General features: G+C 48.3%; 2 protein-coding genes across 2 annotated transcripts; both read right to left on the reverse strand.

Moving 5' to 3' along the window:
- Positions 1-1,366: 1,366 nt before the first annotated feature.
- On the reverse strand, positions 1,367-3,311 carry LOC139055190 (kinesin-like protein KIF18A). The gene has a single exon (XM_070532732.1). It carries the CDS (start codon positions 3,166-3,168, stop codon positions 1,957-1,959), a length of 1,212 nt encoding a protein of 403 aa, XP_070388833.1. The 5' UTR covers positions 3,169-3,311; the 3' UTR covers positions 1,367-1,956.
- Positions 3,312-21,486: 18,175 nt separating this feature from the next.
- Positions 21,487-23,441, reverse strand: LOC139055193 (kinesin-like protein KIF18A). Its single transcript, XM_070532733.1, has one exon. The coding sequence runs from the start codon at positions 23,286-23,288 to the stop codon at positions 21,996-21,998; it is 1,293 nt and encodes a 430-aa protein (XP_070388834.1). The 5' UTR covers positions 23,289-23,441; the 3' UTR covers positions 21,487-21,995.
- Between the last annotated feature and the right edge of the window lie 532 nt (positions 23,442-23,973).

Here is a 23,973-nt window from a genome sequence, read left to right on the forward strand (position 1 = left end):
GAAGACGAAAATATAAGCTGCGAATTTTAAAACAATACAGCCTGAAAATTGATATTAACGATTAGTATTCATTTAACGTCATCCTGAAATTACAAAATTCTATTTAAGCACTCATCCCTTTTTACCTTCTGCCGCCCGATTCGTGGCCGATCGCCCGTAGTGGGTCATGAGTCATATCCGTAAGTACCAAATGAAAGCATCTGGTCATTTTATTGGGCCGATCCAGAAGATAGTGCAGTATAAACATATGGGCCCTCCCCGTGGATATATACGGCATACAATTTTAGGCCGATTGCCCAAATTGCTGTCTTGAAATGCGGACAAATCACGAAAGTAGTCGCAGTCTACAAAGGGCGCCGATTCCGAAGGCAGCGCAGTCTAAAAATATTGGCCGTTCCAGTGGGTATGTGCCTCTGGGTACGTGTCGTTCTTCAATTAGTTTCCTTGACGAAAACTTGGGTATGTGTCACCGGGCATGTGTCTCAAGAACCACTTCGTATGCGCCGCTCTTCAACGAACCGACGCCAACTTGGATCGCTGGGTAATATGGGTCGCGTTTCCATGGGTATCGAAAAAAAGAAGCTGCTGTCACGCGTAACACGACCGAGAGCGGCTGGGGCGTACGCGGTGCCAGTCGCCCGTTTACGTTTTCGTTGTTCAGCTAGGGGAAATACAATCGTTGTCGGCGATGGACAAACTTGGGTTGGGTAGGCATCGTGCAAGATGCATTATAGCATGCTCTAGCGCTCCCTGTTGTTCCACTCTCTTGCCCACGGCGATTGTCCATTGTCCACGCTTAAGCCCGCAGCCTATTTTCGGCAAGCGTGGAGAAACCATTTTTCTTATCAAATCAAACCATGGGGTTCAATATACAGAAGCAACACAAGGACCATAGTGTGGGACTCCAGATTAATTCGGACCCCTTGGGGTTCCTTAATCTGTAAGTACTAAAGCGTGTTTGCATTTTGCCCCAATCAAAACGCGGCTGTCGCGCTGGGAATAAAACCTCCGACCTAGCACGCAGCAGCATTCCCCCTTTGTCACTGGCCCACCAAAGCGAATCTTTTTTATTAGGGGTCACGATGATTGTGTTTATGGTCCAGAAGTTTGTCAGCTACACCTGCTACATGGGTTAGCTCAGAATTCTGACTACACAAAGTTTCACTTTGCGTCATCGTATTCGCCAAATCTTTGCTCTCAGTGATGGTTTATGACTGTTTCTTGTACAGCAGTGCACACAACAACGCTTCCCACGAGAAGTATTGCTGCTCTTTATGACTAAACTTTCCTTCGCACTTAAAATGCACAGTTATTTTGAGCGCAAGTTACTAAAGTGATAGACACGCACGAAGACGGGTGATTCGAGTTTTCATAAGATATTATTTATAAATCAATTATTACGATTCAACGAAACGACTAAAAAGTTTTATCGGAGGCGTGTCCAGAGCCGCACTGATGCTCTCCGAATAAGTGCCGAGCGGATTGAAAATTCTGCTTCACATGGCTGTTGTTCAGCGCAGATCACTATGCGACAAACAACGAGCTGGACTCGAGCGCTCGAGAGATTCCGAGACTGGGCCCATCTCCGTGATTGGCGACAGGATGGGAGTCGTGGACAGGACGTCTTTACACCTGTACGGACCACTGCCGCTACCGCTGTGGTCTTCCGAGCTCGCAGCAGGGCGACTTGACTACTAGATCGTCTTCGCGCTCTCGAGCACATCAGCCTCGACTACAGCCGTCCACCTTTCTACTTTCTAGAGCTTATGCTAAAGCCTTCCACCTTTTCATTTTGCTTCTCTAAGAGCGCGCTCTCTGTGCATAGACATGCGCACGTTCACATTGAGCACATTCTTTTTGGCCTGCAGCTTGATCTTCATGGCCCGCTCAGCATATACTACAGGTTGTTGTACGTTTCCGTGGAGCTGAGCTTCAACGCCGTCACTGTCCCAATTATTAGGGTTTGCACGAGGCACCCAGCGAGTCCTTGAGGATGTGGGTCAGCTTGGAGTCCTCGTACGGCACTTGCTGCATCCACTTCTTCGAGCAGGCGTCGATGCAGTTGCCGAGGGCCAGGAGCGACAGGTTGAGTTTGGTACCCTCGCGCATCTGATGCTTCATGTTCCTACTGGCCGCAGGTGCGCCCTCCAAGCTGGCAAGGTCACTAGAGCACATCGAGGCGCAAATTTCTTTGCTCGTGCTCGTCACATACTCCGCCAGTACAACGTAGCTCTGGAAGATGGTCTGCGACCATGCAGATTCAGCATCCGCATCGGTGACATGATGCATCCGGCTCTTGTTTCCTTTCAAGAGCAGCTGGAGGAGGGTGTCAGCGTCCTTCACCTTGCGTTTGGTGAGGTTCAATATGGCAAAGGTCTTGGCCGGGTCAAGGTACAGCAGGTCTCGAACAACCTTGTTGCAGACTTCCAGATAGGCGGCTGCTACGTCGCATGTCTGGGCCTCTGACCGGAGCTTGTCCACGCGCTGGTAGAACTCGCTGGCTATGAAGGAGACCACTCCGGGGCATTCCTCGGAGCCCAGCATTGCGAAAGTTTTGCTGGTGACGGTCGAAATGCGCGTGTATGCAGAGCAATCGCACCCTTCAATGAGCATCGTTAGCATGTCCTTGGTGGTGCTCTCAAACGCATACACATTGTATTTTGTTTCATCAAAGAAATGACCAAACATGAAGCCTTGGCCTTCATTGGGCTTCACGAGATCTCCACATGTCCGCTGTTCTTGAAATTGGAAAGACTCCGCCTCGCCCCTTGGGTCGAACACATGGCACCTGCCGTCCACAACGCGGACGATGCTGGCGACCTCAGAGCTACGATCGCTCAGTAGGCGCACGGGCACTGCCACGTTCACCTGTGCCCACGGTGACGGCGGGTCTTTGTTCCATTGGCGACGTTTCAGGCCTGACGTCTGCGCAGTCTCATTAAAACGCCGGTTTGGCGGCACCATTGTAGATTCCTCCATGGTAGCGTACCTCGATGTTGCGGGAGTCGACCTGACCATGGACGCGGGTGTGATAACCACGCAGACGATGCTGGCGGTTTCAGAGTCACGATCGCTCGGCAGGCGCACACGCACTGCCTGTGTCCAGGGTAACGGTGGGTCCTTGTTCGAGCGGCGGCGTTTCGGGGCTGACGACTGCACGGTCTCCATATAGAACGCCTCTGAGGTTTGGTGGCACCAGTGTAGATTCCTCTGTGGTAGAGTGCCTCGATGTTGAGGGATCCGGTTGGATTAAAGACTCGGGCGTGATGATATAAGATGGCGATAGTCCAGCCGGGTGCGGGCTCGTTCTCTACCACGCGTGCTCGGCTAACTTCGTCCTCTTCATCACCGTTGGAGCAGTGGCACTACAGAGGAGCATGCCAAGCCCGCTGTGCCTTTCAGAGTGGCAACGACCACATCGTTTGCTACTGCGTCAGTCATGTTAGTGCACAGCGCACGGGTAGCACTCGGATATAAGGTTTTCAGAGCAAAGAAAAATATTTTGTGCACAGAACAACGCCAGTAAACTGAACAGGTAAACGTTAGCAGGTAAGGAGTTCAATTGTTGGCAGTGCTACAATTTTACAACATTGTGAAACAACAAAATTAATTTTTTCAGTGCATATATCAGGAATCCTCGTGCTCACAGTCCACAGCCTACTGCCACCCCTTTTTCGATTTTACTACGTAGTTGTAAGTGAACGCAAAGCAACGCGGTGAAGTACTCTGGTTACCCATTATTTAAATAATGAATAATGGAAATAATGGAAACACCAGCATTTCCGGCACTAAATGAACATTCCTGTACCGCTCTACTTATTACAAAGATGGCGGCGCATCCATCTTTTGGAGATGAATGGCGAATTGAATGTGATTAGCTATTTATCTTAAGATAGGCGTGAAATGGGAGATGAAATATATTTCATGCAATGATTATTCTCAGCAGTGGTGATAAATTACGACGGAAAATGCATGACGAGCGCTATAGTCAACATGCCACACGTAGAAACCGCTGAGCAAATAGCTCCCGCGTTAGCCATAGCACAAACACAAGCGGACATAATCATCAGTGATGCCCCGACTGTGATACGAAACTTCGCCAACGGTCGAATCTCCCCAGAGGCACAACGACTCTTAAAATTCGGTAATAACACAGCTTGTCTCAGAGCCGACACGTGTAACGCGCGACTGCGCGAACATTTTGGACCTTATACTTACTGACCATCCATACTCATTATCATCGGTTACCCACCTTCGTCCTATCAGCAACCATAGTGTAATTCATGCCATATTTGATTTTGCCCCAGCACCCCGTGTTTTTTCCAGCAAAACTATCAACCTGTATGAAAAAGCAAATTTTGAAGCCATAAATGAAGAATTATGCACTTTTTTTGCCGTCTTTGAAACCTCATTTAATGAACGATCTGTTCTAGACAACTGGGAACTGTTTAGAAATAAAATGAATGAACTAGCAAGCAAGTATATTCCGAAACTAACATTCCGTGCGAATCATCAGAATCCCTGGTTCAATACCAATTTAAAAAGGTTGGAAAATAAGAAAAAAAGACTATTTCGTAGTGCCAAGTTTAAACCAAGCCCTACCTCTTGGGATAAATATTACACGCTGAGAGTGAATACTTACGTGCTGTCCGCAATGCCAAATGGTCTTTTTTCAATAATGACTTACCTAAAATGTTAACAGACAACCCCAAGAAATTTTGGAAAGTTATTAACCCAAGTAACACACGCACTTTAACTCTTGTTGATGATATGGATGAAATCGTGCCTGAAACTGAGTGCGCACTCATATTTAACAACGCATTTTCGTCAGTATTTTCTAATGATAATAACGTACCATTGACTAATGTCCCCTGCAACATAGTTTCTAGCATGCTGAGCGTGGTGTTTTATCCTGATGGTGTTTTGCGCATAATTGAAAACCTTAAACTTTCATCCTCAGCAGGTATAGATGGTATAAACTCTAAACTGCTAAAAAATACAAAATATATTTCTTCATCATTTTTGTGTCTTATATTCGCGCAGTCACTTTCTACAGGTTCCATGCCTCACGACTGGAAGGTGGGGAAGGTCATTCCCATCTACAAGTCTGGTAATAAGAACACACCGCTAAATTATCGACCCATCTCTCTAACTAGTCTCCCTTGCACAATCATGGAACACGTGATCTACTCCCTGATCATAAATCATTTGGACGCGAATCAATTTTTTCATTCGGCACAGCATGGGTTCCGCAAGGGTTTCTCTACCGAAACGCAACTAGCTCTATTTCTACACGACTTACATGTAAACCTTGACTCTAACCAATAAACTGACGCTATTTTTCTGGACTATGAAAAGGCCTTTGACAAAGTTTCTCACCGCCACTTGCTACTAAAGCTTTCTTCTTTGAACTTACACAGTGACGTACTCAAATGGCTCGAAGCATTCCTAACGGATCGCTACCAATTCGTTTCTGTAAATGACAAATCATCCACTCTTCTCCCTGTAACTTCTGGAGTCTCTCAGGGATCAGTTCTCGGTCCTCTTCTTTTTTAAATTTATATTAACGATTTACCCCAACACGTATCTTGTAAGATACGAATTTTCGCCGATGACTGCGTGATTTACCATCCAGTTTCTAATGCTACTGACGAAAACAACTTACAACAAAGTCTTAACAACGTGGAGTCTTGGAGTGAAAATTGGCTGATGACTCTTAATTTCAACAAATGTAAACATATGTCTTTTACCCGTCGCCGTAACCCTTTCCTGTCCTCTTATACTATAGTAAACGTTCCCTTAGAATCAGTAGAATCATTTAAGTACTTGGGCGTCACACTTTCTCGTGATCTCAGTTGGGGTACGCATATTTCCAACATACTTTCATCAGCTAACAGAACTTTTGGCTTCATGAGACGACACTTGCGTGACGCCCCGCAGAACGTAAAACTACTACCTTTCAAATCCCTTATCAGACCGAAAGTTGAATACGCATCACCCATCTGGAATTCATATCAAATCTATCTGGTTAACGAGCTCGAGTCCTTTCAAAACCGCGTCGTCAGATACATTCATTCCTCATACTCATACGACGTAAGCGTATCATCCTTAAAAGCAAAATCTGATCTACAGCCCCTTGCACGTCGCCGTGCTACTACCAGCCTTTGCCTCTTTCATAAGTTTTTTTACAGTACCTTATTTCACGAGCCATATATCACACCACCCGCACGCATATCCCTACGAACTGGGCACTCATTACAAGTCTTACGCCCACGCTCTCACACAGCTACATTTTCCTCGTCTTTTTTTCCCGCACAGCATCAGATTGGAACGCCCTTCGCCACCACGTAGCTGCAATCACTTGCCCGACATCGTTTCTGGAAAATGTGTCCTTGTTGGCTAATCAATAACCTGCTTTGTCACGTGTTATTATTTCTGTTTTTATGCACTTGCGGAAATGTAGCTTCCATGTACAATTTTTTCTGTATACCTGTGTTTATATTTGCATATTCAACTGTACCCACCGCTTATGTAATACCCCTAGCAAAGGGGTCTTTAAGGGAATAAAACTGAACTGAACTGAACAGGACAAAAGTATACATCTCATCTAGACACCTGCTCACACTACCAGAAGGTAGCAATGAGGCGGCGCACTGCATGGCTCGAGGTCTTACGGACCGAGCCTCGGTTAGCCCCGCCTCACCGACAACCGCTGAGTGTGAGTGGGAGTGGGAAGATCGAATCACCAGATTTTATGAAATTACACAACACCATGGATTGCAGAGGCACATATTCCCACCGCCGCACCCAAAATTATGCAAAAATCAGTCTGTCGAATGGAGGCACTACAAACCAGATCCTATCCGAGTCCAGCCATCATGCACCTAATACACCCAGATTTACACATGAGTGACAAGTGCATACACTGCGACTCTAGAGCCACCCTAGACCATATCCTATGGGGATGTAGGGGTATAATACACAATAACTGTGATACAGCCTCAAACAGCCACAGCCTCCGGGCGATCAAAGTCTGCGTTGTTCAGCTCAGACTTGCAACACCAACCCTCCACCATCCAGCGAGCCGAGGAAGTAGCCAAGGGCCAACAACCATTGGCTGAAACCTAGGCGGCGTCTATTCCCACCCCTTCCAATCACAGGGCACTAAATATATTAAGTTATTTGAATGAATTAATGATTATTCTGAAAAGCGGCACAAACCCAGTGAACCAAGTTGAGAAAGAGGTTAGGCGCGGGCATAATACATACATACATACATACATACATACATACATACATACATACATACATACATACATACATACATACATACATACATACATACATACATACATACATACATACATACATACATACATACATACATACATACATACATACATACATACATACATACATACATACATACATACATACATACATACATACATACATACATACGGTAAGGATTGAGGTCGGGCATGAATTAGATGGCAGCTGGCCCATGCCGTCGTCCAACTTATCCACGCTGACGACGCTGTTGAAGGGAGACTTGTTCTCATCGAGAACGAGGAATATGGGATATATTTACAGTATCTACATGAGAACGTTACAGTTCATCAGTCTCGCATGACTGAAAGAGAATGCACACTCAGCAGTCGCGCCACGTCTGCTTATAAACACTCTGTCCTCCCTAGATCCCTAGGTGAGGGAAAGCGGCCGTTCAACCGTCGACCACTTTGGAGCGTCCAAAGTCATCGTAGCCGACCCGCCTTCGAAGGGGGGGGTTTACACACACACTTCTGCACAGGTTTCACTGACCACACCAAGGTGAGAGAGTTTTCGCAGACACGGGTCTTGCCCTGAGCAGGCACCTCTTGGTCCCAGAGTAGACCCCGCGAACAGTGGCCGCCGCATTTGTCCATTGACTGACGGCTTCTAAGACCCTTGAGACTGCGCCGCAAAACACCTCCTTCCAGGAGTTCCCCCGCTCCAAACAAACCGTGACGGTGACGGCGATTCCACTAAAAATATTTGGTCTGGGGACTGCGACTAGACATCCCAGCGCCACTCGCTTGGGGACGCGGCGTATTGTGTTAGGAATGGCCGTACGGGGTGGCAACGTGCCAGCTTTCAGCCCGCTGCACGTGTTCCAATCCCACCAGACGGGGCACACTTCAGAGAATTGCAGATGAACGGCAGCCACGTGTCGCGCGGTCAGCTCAGGAATGTGCTACCCGCCAGCGCCACCCGGGACGGAGCAGAGTTCAACGAAACCCTCTGACGTCGGCTCCGGACCTTTTCACCTGTGTGTATGTGCGGCACGTGTATGTGAGTCATCATCCTCCTCCAACAGCCCTCGCCCTCCTCCAAAAGGGCGGGTCATCTACGGTGACGTCGAACGGTGACGTCGAACGATGACTGGACGAACGTTTCCGTCCACTGGGAATCCGTCCACTGGGACTCAAGGGGGGGACCAAGGGCTTATAAGCAGCGTTTGCCGGCTGCGAGAGTGTGCTCGTCGTCGGGAGCTGAGTGCTCGTTGTCATGCTAGAAATGTACTAGTGAGCTGTGTGCTCGTAAGCTGTTTGCTGTATGTTAGTCTTGCGGGCTCCATATGGGAGTCGCGCCAGACTGCTAATGTACCTCATGTTTAAACTGTAAATACTGCAAATAAATCCTGTCGCCCCAAGTTCATCCCTACAGCTACAACCGCCAAATCCTACAATTGTCGTCCTTACAAAGCGAGTCGCCGCAGCAGACCTGCCGGCGGCAACGAGTTGTTGAGGAGGCGCATTCCTTTTTTCACAGAGCGAGTCATCGCAGCGGGCCGGGCAGAGTTAGACGGTCGCTTCCCCGAAGATTGCCAGCCCCAGCAGATCGAACGTAACAGCTCCTCTATGGCCCGGAAAATCTCGACTGGCCAGTGCCGATAACCGCTCGGCAGGAAAAGAATGGCTCGAGACAAGGGAGGATGCCTTGGCTTGCAGCGACCAGCTGTGAAATGATGACACCGCCCCAAAACATCCAACAAGGACAGGAAGCTACAAAGCGAACCCCACAATACAACTCTGCGCCGCGATGACGTATCTTGGATCTCACTTTAAACCCGCTAGGCTTCAAAGAAAACATAAGTGCAGAAACAACAAATGCTGCATTACGCTACGCGAATTTTTGAAGGAATTTCATGCTGACAAAGTTAGCAATCATGGATGGAGTCCTGCTGAATGAGAGGGGATCTTCTTGGCTTAACAAAATTAGCAATAACAACCCCAAAATTTAGGCGGGATCCCTAAAAGCAGAATTCAAATTAGCCTGCTTAAACCATCCGCATTACTATGCAACTTTCCCTTTTTATATCTAACGGAGAAATTGTACTCTTGGAGAGTGAGGCTCCATCGGAGCAAGCGGCCATTTTTGTGTGACATTTGATTGAACCACGTCAGAGGACAGTGGTCGGCCTCGAAGATGAACCTCGCTCCGTACAAGTAACACGACAATTTCTGGGCTGCCCAAACTAAACAAGCATACTCCTCTCTGAAGCGCTGTAGGCTTCCTCTGTTACAGTTATTTTACGGCTGGCATAGAAGATAGGATATTCCTCATTATCGTCGCCGAGTTAGGTACCACGCCCATACCCCTGTCGCTTCCGTCGCACTGAATTACGAATTCCTTTGTGTAGTCTGGCGCGCGAAGCACAGGACGAGAAACCAATAGCGTGTTCAAACCTCGGAAAGCGTTCTCTTTGTCCTTATCCTAGTGCATGCTACTCGGTGCTCCCTTTCGGAGGGCGTCTGTTTAAGGACTTGCCATTTGCGAGTAATTCGGAATGTACCGTTGATATATAGTACCCCACAAGTCCCCAAAATGAACGAAGGTCTGTTTTCGTCCGCGGCTGAGAAAATTCTCCAATCGTAGCTATTTTCAGCTCGGCCGGCCATCTCGTGCCGTGGCCGACAACGTGGCCCAGATAAGTAACCTGCGAACAACCAAATCTACACTTTTCCGCCTTCATTGCTAAGCCTGCTTCCCTCAACCGTGAAAACACCTGTTTGAGGTGCGATACGTGCTGTTCCTAGCTGTCCGAAAAAATTGCTACATCAACAAGGTAAGGCAAGGCGAACTGCTGGAAGTCTTTTAGGACAATATCCATTAACTCAGAGAAGCTAAACGGCGCGTTCTTCAGCCCGAAGCTGAGGGCGAGAGGGCGAAAAGTGCCTACAGGTGAGATAAATGCGGCATAGCGGCTGGCACTTTCTGCAAGGGGAACTTGCTAGTATCCCCGCACGAGATCTATAGTTGAAATGTATTTAGCAGCGCTAACTCTTTCGATTCGTTCCTCAATGTTGGGTATTGGGTACAGCTGATCCCTAGTGATGGCATTTAACTTCCTGTAGTCAACGCACGGACGAGGGTCCTTGTTAGGGGTTTATACCAGTATTAGCAGTGACGTGTAGTCACTCTCAGCGGGCTCAATAACTCCCAACTCTAGCATGCGCTGTATCTCTGCCTCCATAATTTCTCTCTGTCGTGGAGACACGCTGTAAGGTTTTGATCGGTTGATGTCAGTTCTATTTCATGCGACATTAATTCGGTAACACCTGGCCGAACGCTGAATCTGTCGAGATATTCCCCTAACAGCGCTTTTAACTCATCTAGCTGCTCGGGTCTCACAGTGTGCTAGCTTACCGAATGTTTTACTACTTCTTCCAGGCTGATTTCAGAGTTGGAGGTCGCCTTATACTCATTAAACTCGGTACTCGTGTCATCCTGCTCCTTGATGGTAAAGTTAACGACTCCGCTCCGCTCTACGCACGGCTTCATCAAATTGCAGTGGTATATCCTCACCTCGTTGCTGCGACCGGGCATTTTCAGAGCATAGTTAGTATCTGAAAGTTTGTGCAACACATTAACGGGTCCGTCCCAGTGAACTTCAAGCTTGTTTTTTCTTGAAGGTTTGAGGATCATTACCTGGTCTCCGGCGTCAAACGTACGAAGCCTCGTATTCTTGTCGTGGTAGAACTTGGCGTTCTTTTGAGCTACTCCCATGTTCTTTCGACTAGTTCTTGGGTTGCACTTAGCCGTTCCAGCAGATTTAGCACGTATTCTACCACTGTTGGACACTCTCCTTTTTCCTCCCACATCTCTCTTAACATTCTCAGAGGATAACGGAGTGCCCTCCCATACACTAGTTCTGCTGGCGAGAACCCTGTAGCCTCATGAGGAACCGTTCGCAAAGCAAACAAAGTCGCTGGAATACAATTATCCCAGTCCTCCTTGTGCTCGTAACAGAGCGCCCACAAAACTCGCTGAAGCACTGAATGCAACCTCTCTACGCTATTTGACTGTGGGTGATAGACGGAACTGTGTATCAACTTTACCCCGCACTTTTGTAAGAATGTGGAAGTCAGTGAGCTGGTGAATACTGACCCTTGATCCGCCTGAATTTCGGCTCGAAACCCAACTCGTGCGAATACTGACAAAAACGCGTCTACTACTTCGGTGGAGCTGAGCTCTTTCAGAGGGATTGCTTCCGGAAACTTTGTAGCCGGGCACAGCATGGTAAACAAGTACCTATAACCCGACTTTGTCTTTGGTAGAGGCCATACCGTGTCTGTCACAAGTTGTCTGAAAGGTTCTGAAATTAAGGGCACTACCTGCCCTACCTTTAGTGGAGCTTTCCAGGTTTCTCCTGGTTTACCCGAGCGCTGGCAAGCGTCGCATGATCTTACAAAGTTTTCTACGTCTTTGAAACAGCCAGGCCAGTAGTATTCAATAAGCAATCTATCCTTCGATTTGTTTATGCCTAGGTGGCCAGACCACCCATTTCCATGACGGAGACTCAAAAGGTCCTCCCTGTACTTAGTAGGTACTACTAACTGATCTAGAATCCTACCCTTTCGATCTCTGTTGAGCCGATACAACAATCCTCCTCTCTCTTGTATCGTCATGTTGCGCCTAGCAAGGTCATCTTTAGCTGTGTGATGCAAGTTAGCTAAGCTGTCATCATTCTTTTGCTCGGCTGCCAGTGAACCTCTGTCCACACGTAAGAGCAGATCAAAGTTCTTTGAGGCCTGTGGTAGGAACGACCGTGTGTCGCTTGCGAGTGCGTCAGCTGACTCTTCCTGCAGGCGCGAACTTTGACACCCTAGTGATACGCTCTCATTGAGCTGGTCAGCTGGCAGAGTTTCCTCAACTGTTTTTTCATCCCTCGAGCCTAGCTCGGTTTCGGTTACTGAAGTTACCTCTCTTGCTACTTCCGCTAGAGTAGCTTTTGCATTTTCAGCCGAAAGCGACACGATTTCACGAGCTTGGCCTCGCGTCAACGCCTGTACTACGCCCTCTCCCAGTTTAAGCCCCTTGTCCCGCAGTAATTGATCCGACCGATTCGAAAAAAATGTAAGGGTACTGCAGCGACAAGAATTTGGAAACTGAAGCCTCGGTAACGAGCTCCCCGATCAGTCGACTGATTTTGACTTTGGCCATGGGTAGACACACGCTGTGTTCTTCTACAACCTGTTTGATCAATGCTACTTCTCCCGTGAAGTCATCTACCGTAACGTAAGACGGATGGACAATGTCCATAGTGGCGGCACTCTCTCGCAGCACCCATCATGGTATGCCATTAACTTGCAGGTCGTGAATGTAAAGGCTTAAAAGTTCCATATCCTCGTCTTTTTCATCCACGGAGGAGAAAACTACACTAGGCTTCCCGCAGTTTACAGCGATATGTCCGAGTTTGTGGCACTTAATGCAGCGGTCTAAAACATTCGAACTTTCTTTTCTGCTCTTTTTGTACGGTTTTCCCGTTTGACTCATCCTCGCTCTTTTCTGCGGACTTTTCCTCCACGCTTACAGGCTCGGGTCGTCTAGTCTGCGAACCCTTTTTGAACGGAAATGGCTTGCGCGGTCAATTTCGACCGTCCCAATTTCCGTCCTCGGCGTTCAGCTTTCTACGCGTTGCGTACTCTTCGGCTAATTCAGCCGCCCTTTCCACAGTGTTCACATTTCCTCTGCACCCACAGCTTCACAGATTGGGGTATGCTTTTGTAAAACTGCTCTAGACAAATGCATTCAATAATCATGCCTCTGTTCTCGTACGCTTCCGCGCTTTTCAACCACTCGACTAAGTTGGCTTTTAAGCCGTATGCAAACTCCGGATACCCCTCACTATCCTTCTGTCCCGTGCTTCTAAATTGTTGCCAAAATGCTTCGGCTGAAAGGCGGTACTTCTTCAAAAGACTAGCCTTAAACTTCACATAATCATATGAATATTGCGCACTGAGTCTGGCGATTACTTCCGCAGCCTCACATGGCAACATAGACAGCAACCGTTGTGGCCATGTACTCGGACCGAAGCTAATCTTCTTGCAACTCCTTTCAAAATTTCCTAGGAACAAGTCTATGTCGTTCCCGACCTCAAATGGCTTTAACAGCCTGTCCATGCGGTATGATTCTGCCTAACTTGGTCGTCCCAGGGACACTTTACTTCCTTGACACAACTCCAAACGTTATCTTTCAAGGTCAAGGTGCATTTTTTCTTAACACGTGTTCCTATCTGTCCCGTTTTTCTCTGTCTCTGTCCCGTTTCTCTCTTTTCATAAGAAGTTCTAACCCATTTTCAACGTCCTCCTCACTGGCCTGTTCGGAAATCAGCTTCAATATTTCCCATTTTAGCATTTCCTTGCGTACCTCTAGGCCCAGTTCCTCACCAACAATCAACAATTCGTCTCTGAGCAGTGTCCTTAACTCCATGATTGCTGCTTTACTGCTTTGATCCTGCTCGCTAAACCTACCTAGCTAAACACAACCTAGCTAACAATCAACAATCCAGCGTCCCTACTGTTCTAAACTGAACAGCCACAATATGAAGCCTAGAGAGTCAAAGCAAGAACCAAGCACTCATCGCGGACACAGCACCACGTCGCAAAGTCCGTCTCACCGCTGCCAGCCATTTGCAAGAGTTAGGGTCGGGCATGAAATAAATGGTAGCTGGCCCATGCCGGCGTCCGACTCATCCACGCTGAGGACGTTGTTGAAGGGAGGGACTTGTTCTCATCAAGAACGAGGAATATGGGATTTATTTACAATATCTACATGAAGGGTGGAGAACGTTACATTTCATCACTTTAGCATGACTGAAGGAGAATGCACTCCAAGCAACCATAAACGGCTGGTTAAAAACACTCTGTCCTCCCTAGATATCTAAGTGAGGGAGAACTGCCGTTCAACCTTCGACCAATGGGAGCGTCCAAAGTCATCGTAGTCGACTCGCCTTTGAGGGGGAGGTTTCACACACTCACTTCCACACTTTCGTTTCACTGAACACACCGAGGTGAGAGGGTTCTCGTAGACAGGGATCTTGACCCAAGCAGGCGCCTCTTGATTGCAGAGCTCAGCCCGCAGTCAGTAGCCGCCGCGTCTGTCCATTGACTGAGACGACTTCTGGGGCCCGTGAGAAAGCACCGCAAAACATTCTTTTCTAGGAGTTATCTTGCTCCAAGCAAACCCTGAACGCGACAGCGAATCAACTTGCAATACGCGGTCCGCCGAACGTGGCTAGACATGCCGGCGCCATTGGGCTGTTGTGGAGTCGAATAGTTGTCTTTACAAAGCGAGTCGACGCAGCGGGCCGGGAAAATTTTGCAGGTCGGTACTCCTGCAGGCAGATCGTAACAGGGCATGCCTCGCAGATAGTGAACCGAACCATTATTGCGAGTGGTGGGTTGGCCTATTTTCATTTGACTCGCCCTCGTTCATTAGAGATGCGAGGATACAATGAAATATACCAATGCGAAGATACAGTTTGATAAAGGGCAAAAAAGTGCCACTCGCAACAAGATATTTAAATATACGTATAAGTCTCCAATGAATCTGGGACCTCCCAGCCTGCATCTGAGGCGGCGGCACCCGCCCCTGACCTGCGTGTCGGGGGGCGGGTAGATCCCCTTATGCGTTGGAAAATAACGTTTATTCTATCTATCCATCGGGGGGGGGGAGGCTAAAGCCCTATAAGCCCCCCCCCCCACTTGGCTACGCCCCTGATGACTACCGGAAGCTGAAATCCGTAATGGTGCTCGACCTCTAACTCATTCCACGAGTTTACAATGTTCATGACCAATTAAGAAATGCAACATTTCTTACTACGTTGGATGTAACTTACGGATGCTGCCATGCCCGAATGCATCCAGATGACATTCAGGAAATCACATTAGTCATGACTAATTGACATTATGAATGGTTCGTGATGCCTTTTGGGTTAAGGAACACTCCAGCTATATTTGAAAGAGTCATGAAGTCAATAAATGCAAAACATCAGCTCAATATAGTAATCAACTGCTTTGATGTTGTCGTATACAAAGAGCCATTGGACGACCATCTGCGAAATGTCAAAGGACTGCTGAAAGCTTTTAGTGTCAAGAATGTAACATTGAAATGCTGGAAGTGTCAATTTTCCAAGCCCAGCATTGAGTATATGGGCCGAAAATAAAGTAAGGAACTGCGGCAACTAAGCAAAGCAACGTTGTTGCGATACTCAATTTCCCAACACCCAAACGAAAGAAAGACTCCCACCGTTTTCTTGGCCCCACTACCATCAGTAAATCCCTGATTTCAGCGGTATCGTTCTTCCACTCACAAAACTGCTCTACAAAGCCACCAAATAGGCATGAACAGAAGCATGCAAACAAGCCTTTCTAGAACTTAACAAACACCTAACTAAAGAACCAGTGCTTTGCATATACCAACCCTTGCTTTGGGGTTTTATATATTTTTATAAATTTCGATAGAGGGAGAAAGGTGTTAGATTCAGGTGTTATATATAAAGAGGAAAGCTTCGCAGAAGCCGAGCGTTTTGTTCACTGGCAGCCCAAAGTTTGAGATTTCAATGGTAGCATTAACAAACTATTCATACAAGCAGTTCTCTACATTTCGACATGAAGATTCTATTTAAACAAGCAAAATCACTAGTAGTGGTAAGTAGTGACAACGAGACCTGCTCATAAATCTTAAGACGAACTAATCAATTTAAATCCTTATTGGCCGGCATTATTATTACACTTAAGATAAAGCACAAAAATGAAAACAATAAATAAAGGAGTATTTGACAATCTCTTTTTCGTTATCTAAACATTTTAACAATGGGAAAGGTACAAAGAATAGTGCACACAGGCATGTTTTGCAGGATGTGTGATGCTTTTCCATATCTTACAAGCCTTTGTACATGTGCATTATCATCAGCATTGTAAGGATTTCTGTGTCCGTCCTACACCTGTGGAGTCTTTGCTCCCCGTCTGTTATCGTCCCATTTTACTGGTTCCCACTATGGTTCCCGCGTGTTTGATTACAGCTGCTAGTATATATACGGTGATTACAGTGATACGTGCGGGCCTTATCCGAAAATTCGTGCAACGAACGCAAGCCGCGATGCATATAAGTCACCCGAGTTTTCACAGAGCGCCAAGGTACCCCGTCACAGCGATTGGCACAACGTTCATAAACAGGCATAACAAAAGAGGTCGTGGTACAGTGATATTTGCAGCACACTGTGCTAAAGGATGCGACAGCAAACGCTCTTGGTTCTTTGTTTTGGTTATTATGAGCTGTATTCATGGCAGTATATTTTTTGTTTTTGTTTATTTATAGTTTTTCTTTTGGGGTGGGGGGGTGGGGTAGCACAGAAATTATAGTATCGCCCGAAATGCGAAGCATTTATTGTGATATCAAATTATTAGACAGCTATATACCAAGTAAACATAGTAGTTTTAACGCCCGTATAATCTTGAAAACATTCGTGTACTAACTACATTAACAAGCATTGTCTCCCGCGCGCACAGACAAAAATGAACGCATCTGACTCGATGACCACCGACAGTCAAAACACTGGCGTGAGGACGAGCGGCAGCAGCAACAAGCGATTTGACATTCGCGCTGTCTTTCGCTTCAACGCGAACTAAGTGTCGAGAACAGAGCGCACACAAAGCTATCAACCCTCCGTGCGCCTAGACCCTGTGCGCATCGCAGATAGCTTTTAAGATAGAGCCCGCGCGGCCACGCTATTTGCAACTGCCGCCGGAATGGGGGCGAGCTCCACCACTGGGAACGCTGGCGCCGCCGTCGGCGTGACGTAGTATGAGGGATCACGCGGACACAGCGGCCGCGTCGGTTTCTTCGGAAGCGCCGAAGCGAGCGACACCACCGTCGATACAGCAGCCCCGTCTCTGCCACAAGCGGCGTCCACGTACGCTACTTTATGCGCCGGTGTGTTTTTAAGTTTATTTACTAGAGCCTTAGCCCTGTGAGCTCTCCTCTCTTTGTTGTAGATAGGATGCATACTTTTAGGTATGGTGGCGATTCGGAAGCGTTTACGCACGTCCAACGGAATGTCTTTCTTGTCAGTCGGAGCACCCCTGTCGCATTGGATTCCTACCCATTTCATGATTTTTCTCCCTGTTTTAGACTGGCCTAATCTTTCCAACTGAGACACTCGTACTGCCTCAGTGAGCTCAACTAGCGTGTTGTGAACCTCTATTTTGAGGAGGAGGTCTGTCGAGGACGAGTCTGGGAGCCCTAGGGCTCTCTTAACGCTCTTCCTGACGATCGCATCTATTTTCTCCTTCTTTTCTCGTTTAAACACAAGATACGGTATGGCATGCGCTATACGGCTGGTAATGATGGCTTGCATGAGTCTTAGGAGGCTGTTCTCTTTGAGGCCCCTGCCTTTGAGTGAAATTCTCCTAAAAATCCCCATGACCTGCGCCGCGTATCCTTCTAGCTTTTTGATTGTCGTGAGGTTGCATCCATTTCTCTGGAAATATATATGCCCGGAATTCTGATTTCCTCTAGCTTGGGAACCTCATTTCCGTTTACGAAAACATTGATGGGTCTGCTGCTCCCAGCGTTTCCCCTTTGATATTTTGGCTCAATGATTAACAGCTCCGATTTCTGTGACGAGCACGCCAAGCCTGTGCTGGCCGCATGCTCTTCGACCATATTCGCCGCTATCTGTAGTTTAAGTTCGATGGCTGCGTCACTCCCACTGTTAACCCAGATATTATGCGAAGCATATTAACGTAGGTTTCGGGCCTTCGCGCGACGCCCAGCGGTGGCCACCATTGACCCTGAAGTGGGGTCACGTGACATGACGTCACGTGATGACGTCACACAGGCTGCAGATGGGGCCTCATATCGCGCCGTCGGTCGCCTCCCGGCGGTGGCCACCATTGACCTTCAAGTGACCTTCAAGTAGGTCACGTGACATGACGTCACGTGATGACGTCACACCGGCTGCAGATGGGGCCTCATATCGCGCCGTCGGACGTCGCCCAGCGGAGGCCTCCACGCTTCAGTTCGCGCCGTCGCGCGCGACGCGGCGGCGGCGCCACCATCGCTGCATCACGTGATATGTGACGTCACGCCAGGGATGAAGCGGCGCGCGCCCGCCGTCGCGTCAGTCTGTGCCCGCAACCGCGCCAGCATCTTTGCGCCAGGCGTGTATGCGGTCAAGATGCCTCCAAACGCTAAGGATACGCTAAGGTTAAGCCCAGTGGATGCTTCGCATCCACTGGGCTTAACCTTGATAAGCCACCAATTTTTTTGATGCCATCTGCGTACATGCTAAATTTAATCGATTTAATCTTAATGAGTTCCGCGGGGAGACACCTCATCGCTATGTTTAATAGGAAGGGTGATAGCACCGACCCTTACGGGGTCCCCTTGCTCCCAAATGTGATGGGAGGGGATTTTATATCCAGAAATTTTATATTCGCCTCCCTCTGCGACAGAAAGTCTTTGACGTATGCATATACCCTGTGTCCCACACCTACCTCTTCGAGGCCTACCAAGATAGCCTTATGGCTAACGTTGTCAAATGCCTTGGTGAGGTCGAGGCCTAGGATCGCCCTGGTGTCAGTTGAGTCGTATCGGTCTAGGATACCATGCTTAAGTTTGAGCATGACATCTTGTGTACTGAGCCCTGGCCTGAATCCAACCATTTCATACGGCCAGAGATCATTCTCTTCCATGTACCTGGTCAATCTCGTTTGAACAACATGCTCCATCAATTTCCCTACACACGAGGTGAGGGAGATTGGTCGCATGTTGTTCAAGCCGGGTACTTTGCCTGGCTTGGGAATAAAGATTAAGTCCGCCTGTTTCCATGTTTTTGGGAGTTCTCCTCTCTCCCACACTAATTTGGTTAATGCAATGATGGATTCATCGTCTAGATGTGTTTGTTATCTCGTCCGGACCGAGGGCCGATCTCTTTCTGAGGTTATTAATCTCTGCTCTAACCTCTGTCGTGGTTATGGGGGCATCGAGATCTGGATTGGGAGGTCCCTCGCAGTCCTTAAACAGCTCGCTCTCTGCTTTTCCGAGATATGTCTCTTGGAGCTCGCTAATGAGCTCGTCATCTGTGCCTACAAAGCCATGCCTAGCTCTCACCTGGTTTGTACTAGCTTGCATTTTTGATTTACTAGGGTCGATTAGATGTCTGAGAAGGCTCCAGGTTTTGGAGAGACTCATATTGGCTTCCATCTCATCGCACTTGCTGTACCAATTCTGCTCGTTGAGCTTAATCGCATATGTTTCTATTTCTTTGTTGAGTCTGGCTAGTTCGCGCCGGATATTCCTGTTCCATCTTTGTGCCTTGAGTCTTTTCTCCAGGTTACTCTTTCTGCTCCACATGTTCAGCAGTTTGCTGTCTAGTGCTGGGGGTGCGTCCTCATCCCCTGCAGTTGTAGTCGCTTCCCCTATGTGCGTTATAAGGAGGTGTGTCCACTCGTCGATATTGTAGATATCGTCCGGCAGTGGGGCCTGCTTTCTTTTCTCTCTGAATTTATCCCACTCCGTTAATTTCGGTTCTTTGATGAGGCGAGTTTTGACGCCTTTTCCTAGCGTGAGTGAAATAATAAAGTGGTCGCTGCCTAGATTGTGAGATGCGGCCAGTCGCAAGCTCCTCAGCCGAAAGACGAAGACGTATCAGGGAAATCGCGCTTCTTCCCGCGCGGCGGAGATGGAGTCTCCCTGATTTCCCTGTTCATCATGTCAAATTATGTTTTTTGCTTCTCATTGTTGCTTCGCACTCCTGTATTGTAAAAGAAGTTTGTAAGTGCTGTTTTTGTCTGTTGATGTCTTAATCGCTGAATGCCAAATCTTTTTTAATATATCTGTGCAACTTATTAAATTGAACAGTGAACTATGCTTGTAAGTGCTGTTTTTGTATTATTCATCGCTGTAATGCGAATTTTTTTTTAGCATAGATCTGTACAACTTAAGTATCCTGTATTTAGCGGGAACAAGGGCATTTGTGAAGTCGCGCTCATTCGGTTTTTTACCCATGTTCCTGACATTGTGTAATCATGATGTCGAATGAATCTGTCTGTCTGTCAAGAAGGGGGAAAGGAGGGAACGGAGTGCCTGGGCTGCGTCGTCGCAGCCAGGCGCGAAGGTCAGCGGGAGCGAAACGTGCCCTCTCCCTGCTACCCTCCGCGAGCGAGCACGTGATCATCATCATCAGCCTGGTTACGCCCACTGCAGGGCAAAGGCCTCTCCCATACTTCTCCAACTACCCCGGTCATGTACTAATTGTGGCCATGTTGTCCCTGCAAACTTCTTAATCTCATCCGCCCACCTAACTTTCTGCCGCCCTCTGCTACGCTTCCCTTCCCTTGGAATCCATTCCGTAACTCTTAATGACCATCGGTTATCTTCCCTCCTCATTACGTGTCCTGCCCATGCCCTTTTCTTTTTCTTGATTTCAACTAAGATGTCATTACCTCGCGTTTGTTCCCTCACCCAATCTGCTCTTTTCTTTTGGCTTAACGTTACACCCATCATTCTTCTTTCCATAGCTCGTTGCGTCGTCCTCAATTTAAGTAGAACCCTTTCCGTAAGCCTCCAGGTTTCTGCCCCGTACGTGAGTACTGGTAAGACACAGCTGTTATTGTGTTATTGTTATTGCTATTGTGTTAGTGTTATTGAGCACGTGATCATCGCGTGATAACCGCGCGGCCGCTGCGGAGATATCGGGATGCGCATGCGATCTCACTAGGTGCACCTCAATCTAGAAGTACAGAAGCGTGTTTGCGTTTTGCCCACATCAAAACGCGGGTACCGAGAATAAAACCTCCCACCTAGCGTACAGCAGCAGCCCGCCGTCGTCACTGGACCACCGCGGCGCATCTTCTTCATATAGTCACGATGATTGTGATAATGGTCCTCAAGTTAGTCAGGTATCCCGGCCGCTGCATGGTTTAGCCCTACATTCAGATGGCACGAGGTTTCAATTTGCGTCATCGCATTCGCCAAATCTTTGCCCTCAGTGATGGTTTATGACTGTTTCTTGCCCAGCAGTGCACGCAACAACGCTTCCCTCGAGAAGTATTGCTGCTCTTTATGCCTTGAACTTTTCCGTCGCACTTAAAATACACAGTTCATTTGAGCGTAAGTTGCTAAAGTGATAGACAGGCGCGAAGACGGTGATGCGAATCTTCAGATAATTTATTCATGTATCAACTATTATTATTCAAGGAAACCACGAAATAGCTTTATCGAAGAGCTGTCTAGAGGCGCACTCACGCTCTCCCACAAAGTGCCAAGCGGGTCGAAAATGCTGCTTTGCATGCCTGTTGTTCAGTGTAGATCAATACGCGACACACACCGAGTTGGGCTCAAGTGCTCGAAATTCCGAGAATGGGCTCGTCTCCGTGATGGGCGACAGGACGGGAGTTGTGCACAGGACGTCCTTAAATCTCGTTGGACAATTAACGGTCACCACCAGTGGTCTTCTGAGCTTGCAGCAGGCCGTCTTGGTTACCAGACCCGTTTTCGAGCTCTCGCTCCTCAGCTTCGACAACCGCCTTCCACATTTCCACCTTCTCAAGCTTACGCTGAAGGCCTTCCACCTTCTGCTTGTACACCTCGATGAGCGCGCTGTACATGAACGGACATGCGCACGTTCACATTGAGCACATTCTTCTTGGCCTGAAGCTTGATCTTCATGGCCCGCTCAGCATGCACTCCCGGGTGTTGTACCTTTCAGTGGAGCTGAGCTTCAATGCCATCGCTGTCCCAATCATGAGGGTGTTGTACGAGGCACCCAGCGAGTCCTTGAGGATGTGGGTCAGCTTGGAGTCCTCGTACGGCACTTGCTGCATCCAGTTCTTCGAGCAGGCGTCGATGCAGTTGCCGAGGGCCAGGAGCGACAGGTTGAGTTTGGTACCCTCGCGCATCTGATCCTTCATGTTCCTACTGGCCGCAGGTGCGCCCTCCAAGCTGGCAAGGTCACTAGAGCACATCGAGGCGCAAATTTCTTTGCTCGTGCTCGTCACATACTCCGCCAGTGCAACGTAGCTCTGGAAGATGGTCTGCGACCATGCAGATTCAGCATCCGCATCGGTGACATGATGCATCCGGCTCTTGTTTCCTTTCAAGAGCAGCTGGAGGAGGGTGTCAGCGTCCTTCACCTTGCGTTTGGTGAGGTTCAATATGGCAAAGGTCTTGGCCGGGTCAAGGTACAGCAGGTCTCGAACAACCTTGTTGCAGACTTCCAGATGGGCGGCTGCTACGTCGCATGTCTGGGCCTCTGACCGGAGCTTGTCCACGCGCTGGTAGAACTCGCTGGCTATGAAGGAGACCACTCCGGGGCATTCCTCGGAGCCCAGCATTGCGAAAGTTTTGCTGGTGACGGTCGAAATGCGCGTGTATGCAGAGCAATCGCACCCTTCAATGAGCATCGTTAGCATGTCCTTGGTGGTGCTCTCAAACGCATACACATTGTATTTTGTTTCATCAAAGAAATGACCAAACATGAAGCCTTGGCCTTCATTGGGCTTCACGAGATCTCCACATGTCCGCTGTTCTTGAAATTGGAAAGACTCCGCCTCGCCCCTTGGGTCGAACACATGGCACCTGCCGTCCACAACGCGGACGATGCTGGCGACCTCAGAGCTACGATCGCTCAGTAGGCGCACGGGCACTGCCACGTTCACCTGTGCCCACGGTGACGGCGGGTCTTTGTTCCATTGGCGACGTTTCAGGCCTGACGTCTGCGCAGTCTCATTAAAACGCCGGTTTGGCGGCACCATTGTAGATTCCTCCATGGTAGCGTACCTCGATGTTGCGGGAGTCGGCCTGACCATGGACGCGGGCGTGATGACCACGCAGACGATGCTGGCGGTTTCAGAGTCACGATCGCTCGGCAGGCGCACAGGCACTGCCTGTGTCCAGGGTAACGGTGGGTCCTTGTTCGAGCGGCGGCGTTTCGGGGCTGACGACTGCACGGTCTCCATATAGAACGCCTCTGAGGTTTGGCGGCACCAGTGTAGATTCCTCTGTGGTAGAGTGCCTCGATGTTGAGGGATCCGGTTGGATTAAAGACGCGGGCGTGGTGATATAAGATGGCGATAGTCCAGTTGGGCGCGGGCTCGTTCTCTACCACGCGTTCTCGGCTAACTTCGTCCTCCTCATCACCGTTGGAGCAGTGGCACTGCAGACGGGCATACCAAGCCCGCCGTGCCTTTCAGAGTGGCAACGACCACATCGTTTGCTACTGCGTCAGTCATGTTAGTGCACAGCGCACGGGTAGCGCTCGGATCTAAGGTTTTCAGAGCAAAGAAAAATATTTTGTGCACAGAACAACGCCAGTAAACTGAACAGGTAAACGTTAGCAGGTCAAGAGTTCAATTGTTGGCAGTGCTACAATTTTACAAAATTGTGAAACAACAAAATTAATTTTTTCAGTACATATATCAGGGATTCTCGTGCTCACAGTCCACAGCCTACTGCCACCCCTTTTTCGATTTTACTACCTAGTTGTAAGTGAACGCAAAGCAACGCGGTGAAGTACTCTGGTTACCCACTATTTAAATAATGAATAATGGAAATAATGGAAACACCAGCATTTCCGGCACTAAATGAACATTCCTGTACCGCTCTACTTATTACAAAGATGGCGGCGCATCCATCTTTTGGAGA

The sequence above is a fragment of the Dermacentor albipictus genome, chromosome 1 (genome assembly GCF_038994185.2).
Source record: "Dermacentor albipictus isolate Rhodes 1998 colony chromosome 1, USDA_Dalb.pri_finalv2, whole genome shotgun sequence".
Taxonomy (NCBI): Eukaryota; Metazoa; Arthropoda; class Arachnida; order Ixodida; family Ixodidae; genus Dermacentor; species Dermacentor albipictus.

Bases quoted from the DNA above. Each gene is read 5' to 3' on its own strand.
- LOC139055190 (XM_070532732.1), bottom strand. From the start codon at position 3,168: ATGGAGACCGTGCAGTCGTCAGCCCCGAAACGCCGCCGCTCGAACAAG.
- LOC139055193 (XM_070532733.1), bottom strand. From the start codon at position 23,288: ATGGAGACCGTGCAGTCGTCAGCCCCGAAACGCCGCCGCTCGAACAAG.